Source organism: Orcinus orca, chromosome 18 (genome assembly GCF_937001465.1).
Source record: "Orcinus orca chromosome 18, mOrcOrc1.1, whole genome shotgun sequence".
NCBI classification, from domain to species: domain Eukaryota; kingdom Metazoa; phylum Chordata; class Mammalia; order Artiodactyla; family Delphinidae; genus Orcinus; species Orcinus orca.
Genome location: NC_064576.1, coordinates 77642104 through 77667352, shown reverse-complemented (window position 1 = coordinate 77667352; position 25249 = coordinate 77642104). Strand labels below are relative to the sequence as shown.

The window sequence follows — 25249 nt, the reverse complement described above, 5'->3', positions numbered from 1 at the left end:
GAGGCTGATGGCAAAGGGGAAGGAGGGGACTTTGTGGGGTGACGGGCATGCTCTAAAGCTGGGGGTGGGGTGACCTGACTTCACGCATTTCTCAGAACACACAGGACTGGACACTAAAACTGCCAGAGTTTACTGTATGTAAATTATAGCCTGATTTTACAAATTAAAACACACACACACAAACAGGAAAAATGAAATTCGAGTTTCAATGTGCACTTCTGTGCACTCTCAGTGCTGGTCGCCCCATGTGCTCCCGCCATACTTGAACACAACCCTCCCACTCCGACCACAACCCACCAAAAGGAGGAACATTCTGAGCCTCAGTGGACCAAGATCAAAAGTCCAGCAAGCTTGCGTTCTTTAAGAAAATGTACACATTTAAACTGTAGTATTTATCGTGAACACTGCTTCCTGTAATTACTGACAGTCTCCAAGTCCTTACCAAAATGACTAGCATGGACTTCCCTGGTGGCACAGTGGTCAAGAATCCGCCTGCCGGGCTTCCCTGGTGGCGCAGTGGTTGAGAATCTGCCTGCTAATGCGGGGGACACGGGTTCGAGCCCTGGTCTGGGAGGATCCCACATGCCGCGGAGCGGCTGGGCCTGTGAGCCGCAGCTGCTGAGCCTGCGCGTCTGGAACCTGTGCTACACAACAAGGGAGCCCGCGATAGTGAGGGGCCCGCGCACCGCGATGAAGACTGGCCCCACTTGCCACAACTAGAGAAAGCCCTCGCACAGAAACGAAGACCCAAAACAGCAAAAATAAATAAATCAATTAATAAAAACTCCTACCCCCAACATCTTCTTTAAAAAAAAAAGAAAAGAAAAGAAAGAATCCGCCTGCCAATGCAGGGGACACGCGCGCGGCAACGAAGACCAAACACAGCCAAAAAAAAAAGACTAGCATTTTCTAAATTTTACAGGTAAGGTTCAGATGCAAATTCTCACATCTACATGGATAAATGTCATTTTTACTTCTAGATCTCAGCTGCTGCCCTGCTTGTGTAAGGTAAGTCCACTTAAAGCTCATACTTAATTCCATGACCATTCCCAGGGCTCCTACCAGCTACCTTGATCTCAGGTCTGAAATTCCAGAGGTAAGATGAAGCCTCTGTACCACAGCTAGTGAGCCTTAATGCTCTGTAACAGCCAATGCATTAGACGGGCTTTTCAGAATAAACTTATTTTTCCAGCACGGTAGATTCTCTTGCCAGGCAAGATTTGATTTCAAAATTGCACTAAGTTCTAGAAATTCAGGTTCCATTCTTGCACGCTCCCACATTTCAGCAGAGTGTTAGGAAACCTTCTGATCCAGGCTCCCGCCCGCTGGGGTTTGGGTAGAAGACAAACTGACCACAAAGAACCACGCTCACATTTCTGGGGCTGTGACCATCGGGACTCAGCAAATCCCACAACTGGATGGTTTGTGGTGGAAGCATTGTTTGTATTAATTCACATGCTCTGCCTCCTGACTGGACAATTCACTGAAGTAATGATCATTCTCTTTTTATTAAAGAAAAGCCTCCAAGTAGCCTGGATTAATTTTTCTACAATGAGAATTTTTCCTTTTATAATTGGGAAAAAGGGAACCATAAGGAATTGCTAAGAAGGGCTGGGCTGGCAGGAAGCCTCCGGGCACCAGGACGGGGAGCTGCCGCGAGGCTGGCGGGGGCGGATGCAGCCGTGGCCTTGGTCCTTCAGCTTCAAGGTCATTTTTATTTATTTATTTATTTATTTGCGGTACGCGGGCCTCTCACTGCTGTGGCCTCTCCCGTTGCGGAGCACAGGCTCCGGACACGCAGGCTCAGCGGCCATGGCTCACGGGCCCAGCTGCTGCGCGGCATGTGGGATCTTCCCAGACCGGGGCATGAATTCGTGTCCCCTGCATCGGCAGGTGGACTCTCAACCACTGCGCCACCAGGGAAGCCCCGAGGTCATTTTTAGATGGAAGGTTCTCTCAGGTTAGATATCACATGATAAACATAACAGTTTTTTTTTTAAGTCCAAAAATTATACTTCTATCTGATAGAGACAGGAAGGCAAGAAAGGTAGTAAAGTCCTAAAGAAAAACCGTGAGGCAAAATTCTATTTACAGTATAATGTTAAGTATGTTAGAGAAAGAGAGAAAATAAACAGAAGAAATGGAAAGAAATACAAATACAGGAAAGTACTAAAACATTTTTGGAATAATGGACCCGAGTACGATTCTCCCAAACTTTCTTTATTCTTTAAAATAAATGTTTAGAAACTTAATATAACTTAATAAACACATGGTATCACATCAGGCAGGTTTTGATTGGGGCGGATTTATTTTCTCATTTGTTTGGAAAACATAAGGTGAAATTAAGATGCATTAGTTGCGGGTTTCCCTGGTGGCGCAGTGGTTAAGAATCCGCCTGCCAATGCAGGGGACACGGGTTCGATCCCTGGTCCGGGAAGATCCCACATTCCGCGGAGCAACAAAGCCTGTGCACCACAACTACTGAGCCTGCGCTCTAGAGCCCGCGAGCCACAACTACGGAGCCCGCGAGCCACAACTACGGAGCCCACGAGCCACAACTATGGAAGCCCACACACCTAGTGCCCATGCTCTGCAACAAGAGAAGCCACTGCAATGAGAAGCCCACCCACCACAACGAAGAGTAGCCCCCGCTCGCCGCAACTAGAGAAAAGCCATGAGCAGCAACCAAGACCCAATGCAGCCAAAAATAAATTAATTAAAAAAAAAAGAAAAGCGGCTCAAGTCACTTAGTGAAGACAGACGCCAAGTCAGACACCGTTAAGAGTCTGAACGAGTGTTCTGTGGTCACATGTTCACATGTCAGGTCATCATACGTGTCATTATAAACTTTCATTTCCATCGCGGAAATATTATATATCAGATTGACCCCAAAAAGGAATTTATTGATGTTCTCATTGGGGGCAACGGAGCCTGGCCTTGCATTAGGGTCACCTGATGTGACCACGACGACCCAGGCATGGGTGTCCCACCCTTGCCGGACCAGGACGAGGGGTCGGGTCAGGAAGCCGGAGAAAGGCCCTCACAGCTGCTCAGTACAGGGCGGGCGGCTCGAGGTCTGCTCTGGAGCCCTCGGTCCCCTGTCCCCTCGCCCCTGCAGGGGGTCTCTTCTGGCACCACGAGCTGCACAACCTACATCCCCCTCCTCCAGCAGGGTCGCAGAAGAGAAGACACTTCCCTTAAAAACAAGCTAACCACGTGAAGACCCTCCTCTGCGGGGACCGTGCTGGGAGGACCCCTGGGCGCTCAGGGCCACGTCAGGAAGCCTAAGCAGTAACGCCGGGGCCCCTCAGAGCCCTCGGTGTCACGAGATCCGGGTGGAAAGACCAGGAGGAGATGGGGAGCTTTGCTGTGTGAACTGGAGGAGCGTCAGCCCCTCGGCCTCCGGACCAGGAAACACGCTTGGGCCCCGGGTTTGCTCCCACATTCTCAGCTCAACCATCGTCACAGAGCAGACGAAACATCAGCACTGACTGGACAGACAGTGAGGGGCTCCGGAGCGAAGCCCACGTCAACCCTGGGCAGTAAGTGTCACATTTCAGAAGCCGGGGTGACACCGGGGTCTCAGTGGGGCAGGAGCTGCTTGTGGGCCCGGGTGGGCTGGACCCTGTGAGGGCACCTCCCGCTCGGCCTGGAGCATCCTCGGCGGTGGGAACAGGGCCTCCAGAGAGCCTGCTTTTGCTGAGTGACGTTGTTGGAAAAACTAAATGCAAATGCCACAAGAAACAAAAGGGTTTCTTTTGGGTGATTTCTTTCAGCTTTTACACAATTGCATATGAGAACATGAACATAATCTCTCATTCAATTAGAAGAAGAACAAAATAACAGTGTCAGCTGTCCAGAAAATGTATTTTTGCTCAACGTTCTAACACCCCTGAAAGATAACACTATCCCAGGGGTTTGACGGGAGCCCATGTACCAGACGGTTAAAGACAGTGTTTCCTGTCACGTGAACGGCATCCTGACCTGCAGGTACACGATGCCCACGCCTTCGACTGCCTTTGACCCAAGGAGCTGGAAGGCTAGCTGTTCCAACCCCGGCGGGCAGGTGTCCCCACTCACCTGGACGTGCAGGGCGCCCTCTACCGCCTCCCGGATGTCGGAACAACTGCTGATGAGTGACAGCTGCTCCTCGGCGCCCAGCGAGCCTTTCAGGGAGCCCGACTGCTCCAGCAACTTCATCTCTTTTCTGGAAAGCAGTGCAGAGTGAGCCGTGAGTATTCGGAAACAATTCAAAATCAAACAGAGGTCTACGTTACTCATCAGCAGGGAAATGCAAATCAAAACCACGGGACGCCCATTAGGATGGTGACGGGGAACAGAAGAGAGAAGAAACCAAGCGCTCGCGGGGATGTGGAGAAACAACCCTGTGCATTGCCGGCTGGAATGCAAAAGCTGCAGCCAGGGGGGCAGATGTTGGGTGGTTTCTCAACAAGTTAAAAATAGGACTATCATGAACTGGTGACTCCACTTTTGGGTGTATACCCCCAAAAGCTAAAAGCTGGGACTCAAACACATATTTGTACCCCCGTGTCCATACAGCATTGCTCAGTGGCCAAAAGAGGGGAACAACCCAACGTCCACAGACGGATGAATGGATACACAACCACACAATGGAATGTTATTCAGCCTTAAGAGGGAAGGAAACCCTGACACAGGCTACACTGAAACGCAGCAGGACGCTATGTCCTCAGCCTGCCTTTTGTCTGTGGAAAAACTTTAGCCAAAGAATAAGTTTAATCAGAGAAGTGAGAAAATGCAGAAACAAAGGAAAACAGTCAAAGGAGACCAAAAAATAATAGTTTAGTCATTAAGCATAGTCAAGGACCTTTAGTTCCCCCTTAAGGGATAGAGATAATACTCTGAGCCGTACCCTGTGGGCTGTCTTGCAGATACTGAAACCCTCACCAGATGGAAGAAGTTAACTCCATGATGACCAGACTGGAGCCATGACAGAAGCTGCCACAATTCCGAGAACTGGCCTCAAGGATATGGAAGCAAACCGAACGTGGAACTGAAGGGTAACTGTACCTAAAACAATCAAGATGATGTCGGTCAGATCAGCGATGACCAATTTCGTGGTGACTGTCAGAGCTGCCTGTGCTGTTTCTGCCGGTGGAATAAAAGCTGTCTGGAAAAGCTCCTGCCCCCCGGTTGTCAGCGGGGGGAGTCGGCCTTTGGACAGGCGTCCGTCTCCCTCCGCCCCCCACCCCGGCTGCCGGCCTGCAAAATAAAGCAAACCTTCCCTTCCACCAGCCTGGCCTCTTTATTGGCTTTTGAGTGGCGAGTGGCCGGACCCCACTTCCGGTTACAACACCATGGACGAACCTTGAGGACATTATGCTCAGTGAAACAGCCAGCCACAAAAGGACAAGTACTGTACGATTCCACTTGTACGAGGTCCCTAGAATAACCAACTTCACAGAGACAGAGAGAGAGTGGGGGCTGCCAGGGGCTGGGGCAGGCTGCTGTCCAATGGGGACAGAGTCTCAGTTTGCAAGATGACGATGACAAGAGTGATGGAGACAGATGGCTGTGCAACAGTGTGAATGCGCTTAATATCACTGAACTGGACCAAAAAATTAAGACAATAAATCTTATGTTATATGTATTTTAAAATTAAACTTTTTTTAAAAAAATCTTTAGAGGGTGAAACAAGGCCCATGGTGGGTAAAACCAGAAACCAGTGGCTGTTCAGCCTCAGAGGGCCCCTGGGGAGAAGGGCACAAGGAGGCACCTCGCAACGTGGACCAGGGCTGCGTGGCTGTAACTCACGACACGTTAAATACACAGGTAAGCACACGCATAAACGTGCACAGGCTTTCCAGAACATTCTCTGGATTTCTCTGCCAGTGACTCAGCCACTTTCACATGGTTCCAGGCCACAGGTTTTATCGCTAAGCCGTCGGAGTCCTTTGGAGGGAACAAGTTGGGTTGGCACTCCTGGGCGCAGGGTGTCAGCCAGGGGTCGGGGAGGCCCTGGGTTGGGGCGATGGTTTAAGCGTGGCCAGTTACCTGGAGGGTCTGGGTCTCAGGTCACCAGGCACTGCGGGAACAGGAGACCACGGGAAGGCCGGGCATCATGTGAGTGAGGCCTGGACAGGAGGGATGGCCCTGGGCCGGTGTCTGCAGGGCATCCCTGAGCCGAGGTAACCCATGGGCAGCCCTGCTCATCCTGTCCTGTCCTGTCCTGACCTGTCCTGCCTTCTCCTGTCCTGTCCTCTCCTGTCCTGTCCTGTCCTGTCCTGTCCTGACCTGTCCTGTCCTCTCCTGTCCTGTCCTGTTCTGCCCTGTCCTGTCCTGTCCTGCTCTGCCCTGTCCTGTCCTGTCCTGCTCTGCCCTGTCCTGTTCTGCCCTGTCCCGGGGAGGCCGGTACTCCTGAGGCACCAGGGCCCACGTGGGTCGGCCAGCTCCCTTGTTCTGTTTTTTTCTTAAAGCTGTGCATTTTGTATTTTGCTTTAGCTACAAATTGAGGAAGAGAAACTTTCTTGCTACTGTTACTGTGAAAAAACGGAAAGATGTGCTGAAATACAGGTTTCTTTATTATTTTACCAAAAAGAAGCTTCAGGCAAAGAGAACGAGTCCACGACGCATCAGGCGGACGCAGCCTCTCCTGCTTCTGGGACGGCTTCGCGAAGAAGCCCTCGCAGGCCATCACCATGCAGGGGACTCAGGCTTCAATTTTTTAAAAGGAGACAGAATCTGTGAGAGTTTTATCATATAAATGATTTGGAAGAGCTGTGGTATATCAGCTAAAACAAACAAACCAAAAAAGCTAGTTACACGAGTTCCAATATTCTTCATTGAGTGTTTTGGAAGAACTTCTGCCTCGAGCTTTGCAGGGGATGAACATAAATACCTGGAAAAGGTACGACTCTCAGCTGGCTTCTCAGCCTCATACACTCGCTACTCGGAGGCCAAGAACGCCCGCTAAGAGGCTGCAGTGCCCCAGCCTGACCTCTAGAGGTCAGCCCAGCACCAGGACTCAAGGCTCCTAACTTCAGCAAAGTTAGGAGAAAAGATGTTAACAATTAACAGTATAGGGTCCAAAATGGGTGATCTTTTTGTATATTTCTGTTTTTGAGATTTTATTTTAAACAGACATTTATTAATTTAAAAAGATAAGAACTTATCAAAGAAATAAAACACAAGTATTTCCCAAACAGCAGAATGTGTTCCCAGGTCAGATCCTAAGCCCTGGTGTAGGGACAGGGGACAGGAGACTGTGGGTTTGGGTTATAAACTCTAGTTAATAGTTGTCTTTATGCATGCATTTCCTTAATAAAATTGTTTAAAATATAACAACCTAGGCACTGAGCTGTTTCAGAGGATTCCTGGCGTCCTGTGCTCTGCACCCCGCCTGTAGCCCCGTCCTCGCTGCCTGCTTCCTGTCTGCGGCCAACTCCACGAGGAGTGTCACTGTCAGCCTGTTATGAAGTGACAGGGGGATTTGGGGCAGGTTTTTCTACTTCCCCCCTCTTCCCTGAGGTCTGAGGCACTGAGGCAGCTGGAGATGGAGAGGATGCAGCGGGAGGGCAGAGCCAGGCAGGACCAAGCTCATGAACGCAAGTCTACTTGGCCTCCTCCAACAAAAATCCTAAATCACAGAGGCACAGGGCAGGGGTCAGCTGGGAAACGAGGGGCCAGGCCAGATGTGTCCCAGGGCCCGGGGATGCTCAAGTGCGTCAAGCTGATGCTCACAAAGGCCCCAGTTACGTCGGGACGACGTGCCGCGGCGCCCTCGGCCCCTGCGGTGGAATGCTGTGCGGACGCTTTCTTTTCATTCATTCATCTCATTTTTATCATTTTCAGTGTCTCTGAAGTGGGAAAATACCAAACTTTTTATTGAAAATAGGAGCCACTTGGGGCTTCCCTGGTGGCGCAGTGGTTGGGAGTCCGCCTGCCGATGCAGGGGACGCGGGTTCGTGCCCGGGTCCGGGAAGATCCCACATGCCGCGGAGTGGCTGGGCCCGCGAGCCATGGCCGCTGAGCCTGCGCGTCCGGAGCCTGTGCTCCGCAACGGGAGAGGCCACGACAGTGAGAGGCCTGCGTACCGCCAAAAAAAAAAAAGAGTTTCAACATTTTATTTTCTACTACAGGATGTTCAGAAGAACTGAATATGGTAAGTGAGGCAAACCACAAGGGCGGGATAGACGGCAGAAAAGTCTGTGAAAAACACAGCCACGGACTCTTGAAAACGTTCCTATGACTCAGTTAAAACAACTATTGAGCTAGTGCTCAATATGTTCTAGGCTCTGGGGACAAGAATCGCTTTATTTCTGTGCCCATCCTGGCTGGTGTTTGGAGATCAAACACCGAGGGGTGCCGAGAGGAAGGCACAGCTCCGTCCTCACCTGTGTGACAACGAGGACCACAGAACAGGGGCCACAAAAGGATGTTCCTTGGGACTTCCCTGGGGTGGTCCAGTGGGTAAAACTCTGCGCTCCCAATGCAGGGGGCCTGGTTCGATCCCCGGTCAGGGAACTAGATCCCACATGCCGCAACTAAGACCCGATGCAGCCTAAATAAATAAGTATTAAAAAATAATAATAATAAGGATGCTCCTTGAGCACAACAACGACCCACCAGTCAATTTAACCCAATCGGGAAGACACACTGTTTATGCTTCTTGACAAAAGGGTAAAGTTGGCTCTCCTTAAGCCTCGTGCCTAAGACATGGCCAGGGACACTTCATCTTGGGGTCCTGAACCTCTCAGGACCACAGCCAGCACCCAGTGTTGCTGTCGACGTGAGCCGACAGCCATTTCGGCCTGCAGGCGGATGGTTTTCTTACTGAAAGAAGCAGTGACAATTCTTTCCTGGCTGAAAAGATTGTGGCACTCAGAACTCATCTTCCTGACCAAAATATTCCCAAAAGTAAGGCTTGGATTCGAGGCTCTGAACTTGGTCTCCGGTGCAGGAATGGCACATTTGAAAATCCCCTGATTTAAGAAAGGGGGGCAGGTGGCCTTACGTTAGTCACAATACCTAAAACTGAGTGGTGCCCCACCTAGGAGGGTGACCAGACAGCACTCAAACCCAATTCTCCCGGAGGCTTTTGCCAGCAACAATCTGAGCAGAGGCAGTCACGAGATATCCCGAAATCCCACTTCCTGTCAGAAGTACAACCAGTTCTGCATATTAAAGTGAACTCGTCTTACACATATGTGGGTTATGAAAACAAAGCCACTGTATGAGGAAAGATCTGTGTGTACTCAAGTCTTAAGACACATAAGAATTCAGTACACTTGCTTGTTCTATAACAAGGATGCTAATAGTAATTGTTTTGGTTTGGTGTTTTTTGTTTTGTTTTGTTTTTTTTGGTTGAAAAATCTTACAGGCCAATCTAATTGGCCACCAATAATAGTTTAAAGTATTAGCTCTTAATTAAGCAAAGTAGTAGGAAAATAGGAAAGCCTTTAATCTGGCCTAAAAAAAAAGCAACAAGAAAACCCTACTTATAATTTCCCCATGTTCTCCCTGATAACTGAAAGGACTTTAAAAGTGGCCAAGATCTTTAATGATACACCTAAAAAATAAGGCCTATTAATACAAATACCCCAAGAAGCAGGACAAAGGACTTTTCAATGAGGAATCATAAGAGTTTGCTCTTGGTTACAGCTGCACTGGAACCAGGTCTACAAAATAAAAGATGAAACGATAACAGAACTGAAAAGTGTAGAGGTCAGTAAACTACAGTCCAGTTCCCATAAGGCCTGAGAGAGAATGATGATTTTTACATTTTTTGTTTTGTTTTGTTTTGTTTTTTGGGGTACGCAGGCCTCTCACTGTTGTGGCCTCTCCCATTGCGGAGCACAGGCTCCGGACGCGCAGGCTCAGCAGCCATGGCTCACGGGCCCAGCCGCTCCGCGGCATGTGGGATCTTCCCGGACCGGGGCACGAGCCCATGTCCCCTGCATCGGCAGGCGGACTCTCAACCACTGCGCCACCAGGGAAGCCCGATTTTTACATTTTTAAATGGTTGAAAAAAACAAACAAACAATACTTTGTGACGCGTGACAATTTTATGAATCCAAAGCTAGTGCTAACACACTAAGTTTGCTGGGACGCAGGCCTGCCCCTTGTTTGCACGCGGACTGGCAGCTTCAGCTCCACAAGGAGGAACTGAAAGGCCTAAAGCTCTACTGTCTGGCCTTTCCGAGCTGGTCTGCAGCCCGCACCGGGCTGGCTCAGGGTCGCCTCTCCAGGCTGGGCTTCCCTCCAACCCTGGGCCTGCTGTTGAGCTAAACTCTCAGCTCCAAACCGCCTCCACCAACACGCTTGCCAGAAAGCCAAGTAAAAGCCCAGCTTGTGAGGCCCAGCACGACTGTCACTACCATCCCCACAGGGACTCCCTGTGCCCCGACTCAGACAAACCACTAATGTGGGAACAAAAGATAAATTTATCAAAGTCAGTGTAATTTCACCTACTTAGGAACGCCATAAATTCCTCAGAGTTCTTTACACTGTATTCCCCTTAATGGTTGTTACACTCACGATAAATTCCTATTGCTCCCTACATCACCTTGATGAAACAAAATTCGTATTTCAAGGAATTTTATTTATGAATTTATTTACAAATTTAATTTATGTACTTATTTATACATGTAATCTATACATTTATAAACTTTATTTGTAAATTTCAAGGAAAATTTAAACATAAAACTTTTCTCTGCCCAGGGCAGAGAAACCAGGGCAGGGTGCTGGTTCCCCCTCAAGGAATATACATCACAATACCTTGAGTTCTTCTACCGGAACTAAGGCCCCAACCCAGTGGAGGACGGCAACTTCAGGCTGAGCTCAAGATTCCTGGAGCTCCGCCCTTTACTCACCACCAACCAATCAGAAGACAGTCTGCACACAGTGGGAGATGAGGAAGACTGACCCCCTCCCCCAATGATTCTCCCTTTAATTTCATGGTTGAGGAGAATCTTTGGATTTTTTTTTTTTTTGGAACATGACCCCACCTTCTCCCCAGGTTGCCGGCCTCCTGAATAAAGCAACCTTTCCTTTCCAACCAACAGTGGTCTCTCCAGTAGGGGCTTTTGAGCAGTGAGTTCAGTAACAAATATACATACTTGACATATAACCCCTTCATCTTCATCCCAAAAACTTACACAACCGTGCTTTGACCTCTCACAGGAGGAACAGTCCTCAGACTTTCTGAAAGACTGTTTCCTGGGTTATAATCCTCAGGTTGGCTCAAATAAAATTTTCCACTTCTTTCTTAGATTAACTATCAATATTTTTTCATCCTCCACTAAATTAAATACTAAGTTCTTTGTGCTGCCTTGTTCCTTTGATGTCTTTTAAAAACACTCTAGGGCTTCCCTGGTGGTGCAGTGGTTAAGAATCCACCTGCCAATGTAGGGGACATGGGTTCAAGCCCTGGTCTGGGAAGATCCCACATGCCACGGAGCAACTAAGCCCAAGCGCCACAACTACTTCGCCTTTGTGCTTAGAGCCCGTGTTCCACAACAAGAGAAGCCACGGCAATGAAAAGCCCGCGCACCGCAACAAAGAGTGGCCCCCGCTCACCGTAACTAGAGAAAGCCTGCGTGCAGCAGCGAAGACCCGATGCGGCCAAAAATAAATAAGCAAGTAAATAAATGTATTTTTTTTAAAAAGGGAAATCTATTTAAAAAAAAAAAAACTCTTACCATATGATCCAGCAATTGTACTCCTTGGTATTTACCCTTAGGAGTTGAAAACATGTCCATACAAAAACCTGCGTGGATGTTCGTTTATAGGAGCTTGGTTCGTAATTGTCAAAATGTGGGAGCGCCCAAGATGTCCTCCGGTAAGTAAATGGATAAATAAACTGCGGTGTATCCCAAGAATGGAGTATTATTCGGTGCTAAAAGGAATGAGTTATGAAAAGACATGGGGAAAACTTAAGTGCATATTATTAAATGAAAGAAGTCCACGTGAACAGGCTACAGACTGTGATTCCAAACTGCTACAGTATAAAGCTCAGTGGCTGACAAGGGCTTGGGAGGAGGGAGCACAGGTGAAATGGAGCAGGACCCTGCGGGGCCCTCCCGGGTACAAAAGCCTTTTTGTGTCCCCTTTTCTTGTTGGCAGGTAAAAGGGTTCAGCCTCATAGACCTTCCCTGAGTTCCAAAGGGCAGCTTCAAACAGTTGCTGATCAGGGAAGGGAGGGGATGCAGAGACCAGGGAGGAGCGGTCAGGAAATAGCGCAGCCTTGGGGCGGGGTCCCTCCTCCTTCCTCCTCAAGGAATACACATCGCAATACCTGTCTGAGCTCTTCTGCAGAACCCAGGTGGAGGATGGTAACTTCAGGCTGAGCACATGATTCCTGAAGCTCCGCCCTCTTACCTCACCACCAACCAATCAGAAGGAAGTCCCACACCCTGAAGCGCTCACCCCAAATTTTGCCTATTAAAGACTTTTCCCTAAAAACCACTGGGGAGTTCGGGTCTTTGGAGCACAAGCCGCCGGTTCTCCTTGCTTGGCCCTGCAGTAAACCTTTCTCTGCTCCATACTCTGCCATTTTGGTTTTTTGGGCCTCACTGTGCATCAGGCACGTGAAGTTTCATTTGATAACACAGGAAACTTTTAGGGCAGTAACTTTTCCTTATGATACTATAATGGTGGATACATGTCCATATGTCTGAACCCACAGAATGTACAGTAAGTCCCTTACATACAAAACGAGTTCCATTCCAAGAGCACGTTCGTAAGTCCAGTTTGTTCGTAAGTCCAACAAAGTTAGCCTAGGTACCCAACTAACACAATCAGCTATATATACCGCTGCGTTTACGCTTGCTTCCGGACATCCTGGGCTTGAAATGAAGATACTGTACTACTGTACTCTAGACAGTACTGTACAGTAAGGTACACAAAAGCACAGTGGCCGTCCACTTGTAGAGGATGCACACACGTGACAGTGTACGCCGGACAGGGGAACTAACTTACGTGGATGGACATGCGAACACGCGTTTGCAACTTGAAGGCTCGTGTGTAGGGGACTTACTATACAACACTAAGAGTGAACTGTGATGTTAACTGTGGTCTTTGGATGATGATGATGTGTCATTGTAGTTGTAACAAATGTACCATCCGGTGAGGGATGTTGACAGTGGGGGCGCTGTGCATGTGTTTGGGGCTGGGGGGGACACAGGAAAGCTCTATACCTCTCCTCAGTTTTGCTGTGAACCTAAAACTGCTCTAAATAAAAAGATCTGTTTTAAAAAGAGAGGGACTTCCCTGGTGGCGCAGTGGATAAGACTCCGCACTCCCAATGCAGGGGGCCTGGGTTCGATCCCTGGTCAGGGAATTAGATCCCACATGCATGCCACAACTAAGAGTTTGCATGCCACAACTAAGGAGCTGGCGAGCTGCAACTAAGGACCCCTGGAGTTGCAACTAAGGAGCCCGCCTGCCACAACTAAGACCCAGTGCAACCAAATAAATAAATAAATATTTTAAAAATAAATAAATAAAATAAAAAGAGAAAATGTAGGTATTAAAAAGGAGCTGTTTCATTAAAAAAATATTTATCAACTAAAAAAACAAAAGAACTGAAGCCAGCAAAAGGCAGGGTTGTCCTAAGGGTACATGCACGAGGGGCCTGTGTCTGAGACCCCGGGTCAGGAGTGAAGGAGACAAAGTCAGACCCTCAGTCCCCCGACCCAGGAGCATGACTGAGAAAACCCCCAGCGGAGAGTTTGCAGTACACTCCACTAGGTCCAGTGCAGGCCCAGGCTTTCCACAGACTACGGCCAAACTCATTCGAGCTCAGAGGTCACCAAACACACAAGGCAACGAAGGGGAACAGGTTTTTTCACCCCAAAATATGCCACCTTGGCACAAGGACTGTTTTGAGATAAAAGCAATCAAAACCCAGCAGATTCAGGAAAGGCTCTTTCCTTCCCCCTCAACTGCCTACATTTACATTGGAAAGGGGGCCTGGGTCAGAAGAGACAGTTTTACCTGAGAAACCCCTGCACAATAGGGCAGCCTTTGTTATCCCAAGGCCTCCTCTCCTTCCCGGGAAAGGCCTTCCCTCCTCGGTATCCTGACGTCCCGCCCAGGCAGGATTTACAGAAGCCTCAGCTGCCCGGCTAAGCCTGGGGAGTCCTGATGGCTTTGGGGGGCTCCCCTCTGTACATAATTACATCTGGTTTTCTCCTGTTAATCTGCCTTGTATCAGTTTAATTATCAGACCAGCCAAAGAACCTAGAAGGGAAGAAGGGGACACTTTCCCACCCCTACCGTGATAAACCACCGCAAACTTTGTTTTTCTTCTTAGCACCTACTACTGCTGTGATATTGTGACTTACAATAAGAAAGATGTAGTTGGTCTTCACAGAGCTGGCACAGAACTCCTAAAAACTCTTGGAATTTCCTGTGAAGAGAGCAACAAATGTGTCTTTTGTTATGTTAATGAGGTGACTTTTGAAAGCACCTCAGGACAGGGGCTGGTTGCCTGTGGCACCATCCCAGTAATTACAGCCTTGCCCCTGACCTGGGGGCGGAGAGTGAGTTCAGTCACCAGCGGGCAATGATTTAATGGATTTAATCAACAGTGCCTAAATGATGAAGCCTCCATAAAACCCAAAGATGGGGTTCAGAGAGCCTCCAGGTTGAAGAGGTGGAGATTCAGGGGAGGGTCCCCAGAGGGCAGGAACACTCCCCGCCCCTCCACGTGTCCCCTGCGCCTCTCTTCATCTGGCTGTTGACTTGCAGCCCTAACACCGTAGGTAATAAACCAGAAATCTAGTGAGTAGCTAGTCTCCCGGACCCGTGAGCCGCTCTAGCCACGGTTAGCAAAGCCAAGGAGGGGGCTGTGGGAACCTCTGATCCACAAGGCGGGAGCACAGGTGACAACTGGGCTTAATTGGCGTCTGGATTGAGGGGCTCGCGGGACCGAGTCCCTCACCTGCGTAGCCTGATGGCATCTCAGAAGTGAGCTGAGTCGTAGGACGGGCAACTGGGGTCGGAGAACTGCTTGGTCCGGGAAAAGCCACACGTCAGGAGTGGAAACCGGAATCTCAGCTATTAAACACGTGGGTCGAGCGATTCTTGTGTAAAGGGCCACATAGGGATATTTCAGGCTTTGTGGCCACATGAGGTCTCTGTTACATACTTTTCTTCTTTTTTATTTTATAATCCTTAAAAGTGTTCAATTCAATCCTAGCTCACAGGATACACCGAACACACCGCAGCCCGGATTTGGCCAGCTGCCTGGTTTGCCAGAGCTGATGCTGAGACGCCAAGCATGCCAGTGACTCCTTTTGGACTGTCCGCCCCCTCCGCTCCCCTCCCCTCGAGGTTTGGGGTCTTAGTCTATTGTGTTTGCCACTTAATCTTCAGCCTCCGTGCCCAGCACACAGGAGGTGCTCAGTCAGGGTTTTTGAATGAATGAAAGTGGGAATAAGTCAGGAAAGAAATGTTTTTACCTCAAACTCCCCAATGGTTTCTGCAGTGGAGGCATGGGGGATCCCCCAGATCTCCCCGAATTCCCTTTACCAGCCCATCCCCCCAGCTTGTGAATTCTTCGTTGCCCCCTCCCTCAGGGCACCACCCTGGACCGAGAAGCCTGGGAGTCACACCCAGGCAGGAGTGTGAAGGCAGCTCCCTAGCCTCCAGGGATGAAAACTCTGCAGAGCACTTTACGGCCGAGGACTCCCACGCAAACTCGCTGAGGCTGGATCTCCTCCCAAAGTCTTACCTTTGTCTGCCTTATCCCGACCCCAGTCCCTCACTGGTTTCTCCCAGAAGCACTTTCTTAATAAATCACTGGCCCTGGAATCTTTGTCTCAGGTTCCGATTCTGAGGAACCTGATCTAAGACAACCCCAGGTACTGGAATTATCAGATACATAATATAAAGCAATCATGTATTAAACGCTCAAAGGGTTGAAAAATGGAACCACAAACAATCAGCAAACAATGAGAAACTGTTAAAAATGAGCAGGTATATTTGGAAAAGAAGCGAATAGAACTTTTAAAATGGAAATTTAATTACTGAAATAAACTCAGTGGATGGTTTAAATAACAGATTAGACACAACTAAAACTAGAATCAGTAAACTGGAAGAAAGATCTAAAGAATGTACCCAGAATGTCCTGCAAAGAGAGAGGGAGATGGAAAGTTGAAAGAGACTATAAAAGATCTGAAGGCTAGAATGAGTTGGTTCGATATACATATAATCAGAATCCCAGAAGGAAAACAGACCCAGCAATCTCACTGTGGACACTCTTGCACTTAAGCACCCGGAGACATATGAAAGGATAATAATGCAGCACTGTTTACATTAGCCCCCAACTAGAAACAGCTATAACGTTCATCAGGATAAAATATAAATAAATAACAGCAAAGTCCCACAGTAGAATATTATATAGCAATGGACACAGATGTACTACAGCTACAAGCAATGACATGGGTGAATCTCACAAAAATATTTTTATAAAGCACAAAAACAAGCAAAACTAAACCATATATTGTTTAGGGAAACAAATATATGATAAAACTTCTTTTTAGGAAAGGTAATGGTAGATACAAAATAAAGGAAGATGGAGGTCAGATTCAAAAGGTGGACACAGGGTTTTGATAATACTACTCTAGACCTCAAGTTCATGAATGTTTGTTTTATTCCAGTCTTCATAAACTAGTATAAGTGACCTGTTCTTTTGTATATATTTAACATGGAAAGTAATACTTGCAGAATCTCTATAAAACGAACAGTACAGACAAATGCCGAAGATGCCTGTCCCTGGCATGTCAGATAAGCCACGGCTGGACTCTGTGTCCTACTATGTCCTTGAGTGGGTTCCTGACCATTCACAGACCTAAGTTTTCTCTGAAGCGCAGAGTCCACACAGCTCCAGGGCGTGGGACACAGGAGAGCAGTTCCCTGACTCACTCGGGCTGGAAGCTGAGGGTCTACACTCAGTTCCTCCACGCCCCTCACATGTCTTCACTGCCCTAAGTCCTGTCCTCATAATCTGAGCCCCTGCTTTGGTGTGAATCCCATTCTCCATCAGCCTGGCCTTCACCCGCTCCAAGGCTGCGACAGCGAAGGAGAGTGAAATCACAGGACTTACAGCCTTGAGGACACGGAAAACAAGACCACCTGAGGCCACGGGCTGCTGGATTCCTCCGCAGGTGCAGTGGACTCACCTGATGCTGTCCAGGGCATATGTTACCTGCCGTTGCTCAATGTCGTACAGTTTCACCTTGAAGCCTGCACTGGCGAACAGCATTGCCCAGCTTCGCCCGATGAGGCCACTGCAGGGAGAGACATTGAGAGGCCGCCCGTTAGCTTGAGAATGGAGCATTTCCATTCCCAGCCCAGGAGGAAAGTTTCAAATTACACGGCACCCCATTCCTAAAATCTTTGATATCTTAAAACTACACATTCTAACAGCGGTATCTACTTAAACTGTTGCTTCCATGCAAGAGCTCCTGAGTCCTCACTCCAGTGCCCGTCCAGACCCCGCGGGGAGCATGGCAGAGCCCAAAACCCCAGCAGGGAGGGGGCAGGGAGCCCAGGGGAAAGGCCCCCCTGGGGACCCCCAACTGACCACTGTCAGACAAGTAACTGAATCTGAAGAACAGAGACAGCATTTTCCTTCTCCTCCTCCAATAAATAATTTCTGCTACCACCACCAGCACTTGAGGCAACATAAAAACTGTTCACATCTCGGGACTTCCCTGGTGGTCCAGCGGGTAAGGCTCCGTGCTCCCAATATAGGGGGCCCGGGTTCGATTCCTGGTCAGGGAACTAGATCCCACATGCAGGCCGCAAGAAGTCCGCACGCTGAAACTTAAGATCCCACATGCCACCACTAAGAGCCGGTGCAGCCAAATAAATAAATATATTTTTTAATTTAAAGAAAAGAAATGAATGCAGAGCGCCCAAACCTTGGTTTCTAATATCATCTCCAATGAAGGAAGCGGGCTCAGCGTCCCTCCCCTGAAGCATCCTCACTGAATCTGCACGGATCCACCTGGACCCCCTGACGTTGCCCCGTGGGACTTGGGAGGAAAGGGGAGCCAGTGCAAAGGGGGGCTCAGCTGTTGGCCTGCTGTGATCAGTGAAGCCCTCTGTCTCTGACCCCGAGTCTCTGTCTCCCCAGCATTCGGGGAACCGTAGCAAAGCGCATCATTCGTTTCCCAGTAGATGGAACAGACGGCCCACAGGCTTCACCATGGTGACTGTGTGAGCAGCTCCGGGGAAGGGGGGCCCGAGCAGTAGCCTGGAGACAGGCTCCAAGGAGGACTCTCCCCATTCCGGCCCCCCAGCCCGCCTCCCCCCAACTCAGCTAATCTACAGTTCAGGTTCAGAAACATTCCCAGCCTCAGAGTGGTTGAGAGGAGGCGCAGAGCAGGCCTCCTCTTGACCAAAATCCTTCCACGGTCCCAGGCGCTCAGCCCCTAATCCAACCAGGCAGCCCGGAGAGGGGCCACTGTCTGGTTTCAGGGTATCTCCGTGAAGCCACTGGTCCCAAATGCCGAGTGCAAACAACGAAAACCATCTCTATGCAACTTTGGAGCAGGGAGCAGCATCACACAGCAGGTTGTACTCCAGATTCTTCCGCACTATGAAATAATGTAAATTTACATGTTATGTACAAACAAATTTTCTGTTAAACCCTCAGTGCCCTAGACCCTCACTGTCCAATAAGGTGGACCCCAGCCACACGCAGCTATTTAAATTAACAAGAATTAAATTTGAAAATTCAGTCCATCCACAGTAGAGACCCGTTTCAGAGTACTCGATGGTACATGTGATCACGGCCACCGCCTTGGACAGCAGGGGTGACAGAACATTTCCATCTTTGCAGAGCTGCTCTAGAGCATAGGAGGAAAAAAGAAACCCTGCAGGGCCCAAGCCAGAGTCTGAACGAGATAGTCCTGCATGAGGACATCCTCGTCCTCACACACACACACACACACACTCACACTCTCTCTCTCTCTCTCTCTCTCTCTCTCTCTCTCCTCTCTCTCTCTCCAAGCTGCAAGGCGCAGGTAAAGGCCAGTACCATTCATGCTGGTCACCCCAGTTGACCCACCAACAACTGGCTGGTCGGAAGTGGGATGCACTGCAAGTGTAAAAACATACTGGATTTTGAAGACTGCCCCAAAAAAGGACGTAAACTATTTCATCAATAATCTTTATATCAATTATTCATTGAAACAATAACACTTTGGAAATATTACATTAAATAAAATATATTACAATTAATTTCACCTGTTTCTTTTTACTTTCTTAATGTAACTACTAGAAAATTTAATTATGCACGTGGCTTGCATTTGTGGCTTGCATTCTTGGTCTAAGGGGCAGCAGCAACTTAAACGATGTCTAGAACTATAATTCAATCATTTATCCTTGTATTCAGTTTGACATTGGGTCACCTAGTTCATCCCCAACTATGCTCCCAGGCTGGGCTCACACAGAAGTCAGTCACATGTCAATCTCCCAGAGGCTGTGGTTCCTCGTGGTCGACAAATGCACTGGGAGACAGACCTCAACCTTCCCATCAAAGATGTTTCACCACACTCTAGGCCGCCATGATGCTCCTGCTTGAATGCTGGCTGCCAGGTAAACTAACTGATCTTCATAACTTTGTTTATGGCTAAAAGAATCAACAGAAGACAAATGTCCAAAAGGAAATAATATTTGTAACAGATAAAGACACAAAAAGTTCTACAAGCTCAAAAATAAAAGATGAACATGCCAAACAAAAGGGGGGAACCTGAATAACGAACGTGAACAAACTAACTGGGAAACATACTTTACTGCCTTAGTTCAACGACAGCAGATAAAATCCCGATCAGGTGGCAGAGGCGGATCACACTCAGTGCAGGTGAGGAGATGGGGACCCCCCTCCCCAGCTCCCAGGGCTTTTGCTTCCAGAATTTATCTTAGGTTAATATAAGCAATGCACAAAAATAGTTACTCAAGGTAGAATTTGTACTAGCAAAACAGTAAAAACTAACCTTCTAATATTCAGAATTGGTTAAATAAATCATATACCGAAAAGGCAAATAGAGCAAATTTTTTTAACGATTGTTGAATACAGAGGTGGGTATGTGGGTATTCTTTTTTCTGTATTTCAACTCTTCTGTGTTTGAGAATTTTCATAATAAAAAGTTGGGGAGAGGGCTTCTCTGGTGGCGCAGTGGTTGAGAGTCCGTCCGCCTGCCGATGCAGGGGACGCGGGTTCGTGCCCCGGTCCGGGAAGATCCCACATGCCGCGGAGCGGCTGGGCCCGTGAGCCATGGCCGCGGCGCCTGCGCGTCTGGAGCCTGTGCTCCGCAACGGGAGAGGACACGACAGTGAGAGGCCCGCGTACCGCAAAAAATAATAATAATAAAATAAATAAATAAATAATTAAAAAAATAAAATAAAATTTTAAAAAGTTGGGGAGAGATGAGTTGTATTCCATACAACAGGCATTAAAGGCAAAGTCAGTTTACTTTTATTGTCGTGGGTTTCAAGGTCTGTATGGCCTATATTCCCCTAGAGGAGGGGCCGAGAGCAGAAGGCCCACTCCTGGGGGACCCCTCCCCCAGCTGTCAGTCACCGATGACACCACGAAGCGGACACCAGCACCCTGTGCTTGAAGAGGACTGAGCCCCCATCTCCTTAAAGCTGGGCCTAAACTATAGAAACTGTACATGAGCATCAGGTACTTACTGGGGCTGAACGATGATAACGCTGGGGACACAGCGGTGGGGGTGGGCAGGCGGGGGCAGGAGGGCGGGCACAGGTGCAGCAGGGAGTCACAGCCAGACCCCAGAGGGAGGGGCAGCATCTGGCTCACCGCTTTCCCACGGCTTTCTGGTCCCCAGCACTACCTTACTTGGGGCCCAAATACAATTAGCTTCCTGGCCTTAGAGCCAGTGACATCTTGCTAACTTTTCCTGAACCCTACAAGCCTGGGGAATAGAACGGGTCCTTACCGTTATGACTAATGCCTTAAAGTAGGGGTCCCCAACCCCCGGGCCGCTGACCAGTACTGGTCCTCGGCCTCTTAGGAACCGGGCCACACAGCAGGACGTGTGTGGCAGGTGAGCGAGGGAAGCTTCATCTGCCGTCCCCCATCGCTCCCGTTACCGCCTGAACCATTTCCCCCCTGAACCATTTCCCCCTGCGCCCCTGGTCCGTGGAAAAACAGTCTTCCACGAAACTGGTCCCTGGTGCCAAAAAGGTTGGGGACCGTGCCTTAAAGCTTCTAAATTCATGGATCTGAATTGGTATTTCAAAGGCTGCTTATTCAAAGGTAACTTATTCTGTTACACGGCAGCAAAGCAGCCAGGGAGAAAAGTGCAGTAACAAAATTGGTTCAATTCTAATTTTATCATTAACGGCATTTAGCTTTGAACAAGTCCACTCTAGATACTTTTTAAAGTACTTTTCCATTCTACAGTTACTTATTTACTGGCCAAAAGTTGAAGTAAAACCGTCTTAATCTCAGTTGGCTACGGAATATTTGCCAATAAGAGCTATTAAATATTTCTAGGAAAAGCATGTTTAGTGTTGAGCTGACGACAGGCAGCTGGAGCGTCCTAGGGTGCTCTGTGCGTCTGTGTATATGTCTGTGTGTCTTGTGCTTTAATGCAGAAGTAGCAGGAAAAAATGTATGCCTCACAAAATTTCTTATAAAGAATGTACGTAGTCACCTCAAAGTAAAATTCTGGAATAAAATAAATGAAAGCAAGTTCAGGGGATGCATAGCCTGATATAGGACAACATCCTAGCAAGCCTTCCCGCTACACATCTCTGTTACAATAGCTCAAACATCTGTGTACTAGGACCAGGCATGAGGGACATACAATTGGAGATGACAGTTTCTACCCTAAGGGGAGGGTCCCAGAAGCAGAACTTTTCCTGGAGGACTTGGTCCCTGAGCTCAGTCCTAGAGGAGTGTGCCCAGAAAAAGGGGACAGCAAGAGGGCACATGGGGCCCCAGTGAGACAGGCTGGGACCCGGGACCCGGGACCCTTTGCCGCAGTGCTTACACCTGCGTACACACCTCTGCTCGAGCTACAGATACAAAGACACTATAGGGACCTAAAAATAACTGCACGCATGGGCAGTGGGGACAAATTATGAACAAGATACAAAAAGACCAAAGACCCAACGGCCTCATCTGAGGTGCTAGGGGCAAAAACAAGGTCCTGTGCATGACCACTGCACACAGCACCACCAGGGGGGTGGGCAGACCACTTGAGCCGCCCCTCTGGCAGACCGTGGATCTGCCCACATCCTCGCCCTATTTAAGGAAAAAGGTCACCACCACCCCACATCCCCTCAGCACGAGTCCCAGTAAAGCCTTGCCTGAGTCTCTCCTCTGGCACCTTATCAATTTCTGCTGATTAAAGAGTCCAAGGACCTTGGCTGGTCACACCAGGGACACACGACCACGACCACGCTGGCCTTCCTAGACAGATCCTACCTTCAAAGCTCAAGGCCTAAAACCTCAGTGAACACAATGCAGTGTACGTCGGAGCTCTGAAGTCATATTTCGGCTCAGAAACACCGTGGTCTCTAAGGCCTGGCAACACCGCTAGGATGGATTCGGGGAGACCCATCTCTACCGCCATTTTGTAAAGCTGCCGTTTCCAGATTTTCCCCCTTTAATGTTCGCACAGCCCTGGACCCAAGGGGGTTTTCTCTCCTTTCTTAATTCTTCAAAAACACACTCTTACTCTCTCAGGCCCACTGCTCTGAAGGGGCTCACCCTGCATGCTCTCAGGAAAGCTAAGTACCCTTTACGAAAAGATCAATGGAAAAGAACTAAATAGGGGTTGTATTCCTAGCATGCACTTTTAAGAGGGAGTCTGGTAATTATTAAGATAAAATGGAAAAACAATGGCCCAGTATGTTCCCTAAACTTTGAAATATGTATATTTTGGTCTGTTGAAATCCAAGAATGAAAGGGACCAGGTTTTAGCCAATTAATTCACACTCCCCAGGCCCATCTTTTGAATGGATGCTCCTTGGAATGACCTATGGGGTAGAGAGAGAGAGAGACAGAGAGACAAGGGGTACAGGAGGGGAGATGGGAGAGAGAAAGGGACCAGAGGGGAGAGGAGGGGACAGGGAGGAGGGAGGAAGAAGGGAAGGAAAGCAGGGCTACCGCAGAAGCAAAGATGGCTGCTTTCGGAGGTGCTAAAGGTGTGGGGGAGGGACTTCCCTGGTGGTGCAGTGGTTAGGAATCCGCCTGCCAATGCAGGGGAGACGGGTTCGAGCCCTGGCCCGGGATGATCCCACATGCCACGAAGCAATGAAGCTCGTGCGCCACAACTACTGGGCCTGCGCTCTAGAGCCCGTGTGCCACAACTACTGAGCCCGTGTACCTAGAGCCCAAGCTCCGCAGCAAGAGAAGCCACCGCAGTGAGAAGCCTGCACACCGCAACGAAGAGTAGCCCCCGCTTGCCGCAACTGGAGAAAGCCCACGCGCAGCCAACAAAGACCCAACACAGCCAAGAAAAAAAAATGCCGGGGAGACAGGACCGTCTCCTAATTCGTGTGGTGAAAGTTCTCCAGCCCTTGTCTAATTCTTTTGTCAGCCTCCCTCAAGGAATCAGAAGTAAACTGACTCCCCTTCGTATCTCCTTCCCGCAAGAACCAGAGCCAGAGAAGGGTGCAGTTGACCCCGGAACGACAGGGTCTGGACACCGCGGAGCCACTTACATGCAGGCTTTCTTACATGGTAAATCCTATGGGAAGCAGGATCTGGGGCTGGGTACAGACTGTCAATTAAACTGACTTTTCTGGTGGGAATGGACGGTGGGCGCCGCTGACCCGCAAGTGGTCCAAGGGTCACCTGTACAGTCAACTCCAGACTTCGCTCAACATTGTTGGGTGCCGGCGGGGCACCAGTCCCAGGCCGTGGTTGATACACACTTGACCCTGGACAAAAGGTGCAAGGCAAGCGTAGTCACCACGCCTGGGACAAAGTACACTTTTTTCTGTATTTTATATCCCTTCAGGAGGCAGCCACATGCCCACGTGCCTGGAAAGGACAGAGGCACAGGTAACTCCACTTCTCCATGTAAAGGAATCTGACACAGCGTCCTGTCTCCATCCTCAGAGGGCTCTAAGGAGACACCCGGACAGGGACTTGTTCTCAGGACAGGGCTGTGACGGGGGTCAGGCAGGCCAGCACCTCGGCGTTGTAACCGGACACTGAGCCACCCAGTAGGTGCGCCTAACGACCAACTGCAACTACCGACAAGTGGGTAGACTGCTCTGCTAGCTTACCAACGGAAAGGTGCACATAGACGCGTGTTTTAAAAAATGAAAACAGCCGTTGTTTTACAAGAGGGATGGAGCACAAACCAGAAAACCGTGGATGGAACTTAAGCTGCTAACCTGACACACAACTCCCGGCGAACCCGGATGCCCTCGGGATAGGGGGCCCTCGCCACGCAGGAGGCGCGGATTCGCATCGCGCGGGCCGCGCCCCCCGCCCCCAAGCGGGTTCGCCGGGTGACAGCCTCGGGCCGGAGCGCGCGAGAGGCCTCCGCCGCGCCGGCCCCTCCGGCTGACCCAGACCCGGGCCCCTCCGTGCCTCCGAGCGCCCATCCCTGGGGCTAGAACGTGAGAGACCACCCTTGTGCGGACCGGCGGCCCGACAGCTCTGCGTCCACTCGCAGCGCCAAGCGTCACTGTCCCCGCTGGGGCCGCATCACCGAACTCCGCCCGCACCCGCACCGCTCCGCAGCGGGGCCGAGGCGCGGGCGAAACGGAGCCGCGCCCCGTAGTGCGCCCCCGCCCGCGCCCGGGCCGGCCGGGTCCCGGGAAGGCGCCGGGGCCACCGCAGCCGCGCCACCAGCCCCCCGGGCGACAGCGCCCGCGCCCCGCCGCCACCCTCCCGGCCGTGCGGGCTCGAGCCCTACCTGCCGACTACTGCCACCCCGCCGGGCGCCGAGGACGCTGGGGACGCCATAGCCCGCGCGGTGCCCAAGCCCACAGCTGCAGCGCGCGCCACCCGGACACTGGCTCCGCCCGCCCCAGAGCCGCGACAGGGCCCGGGAGCCTGGCCCGTGGGTGGGGCGCGGGCGGAGCCTCCACCTCTCCACGCCCCGCGGGCGCGCCGGGCTCGGGGCCCGGCAGGCGGGGCGCTTAGCACAGCGTCGGGTGAGGGGGGGCCGTCTGGCCCATCGCGGGCGCGCGGAGCATCCACCTCCCCTCGCCCCGGGGCGCGCACGGGAGGAGCTGCCGGGAGGACCACGTGGACTGGACGCCC

The 25249-nt window shown here is 50.1% G+C and overlaps 1 protein-coding gene across 5 annotated transcripts in view; it reads right to left on the bottom strand.

Annotated features, from left to right (window-relative positions):
* The window catches only part of CRYL1 (crystallin lambda 1), a 73939-nt gene extending 48690 nt beyond the window's left edge, over positions 1-25249 (bottom strand). For 2 of the 5 annotated variants that reach the window (XR_004478098.2, XM_033409403.2), the window contains exons 1-3: positions 24900-25249; positions 17166-17273; positions 4081-4207 (exon numbers count right to left, since the gene is read on the bottom strand). Coding sequence is in view for 4 of the 5 variants with exons in the window: in XM_033409403.2 (XP_033265294.1) it covers positions 4081-4207; positions 17166-17273; positions 24900-24949 (285 nt within the window). In the remaining variant the exon portion in view is untranslated. Of the gene's footprint in view, positions 1-4080; positions 4208-11678; positions 14281-14324; positions 14390-17165; positions 17274-24899 lie in introns of those variants that run through there. The other 3 variants (XM_004281798.4, XM_033409404.2, XM_049701260.1) reach the window with 3 other exon arrangements.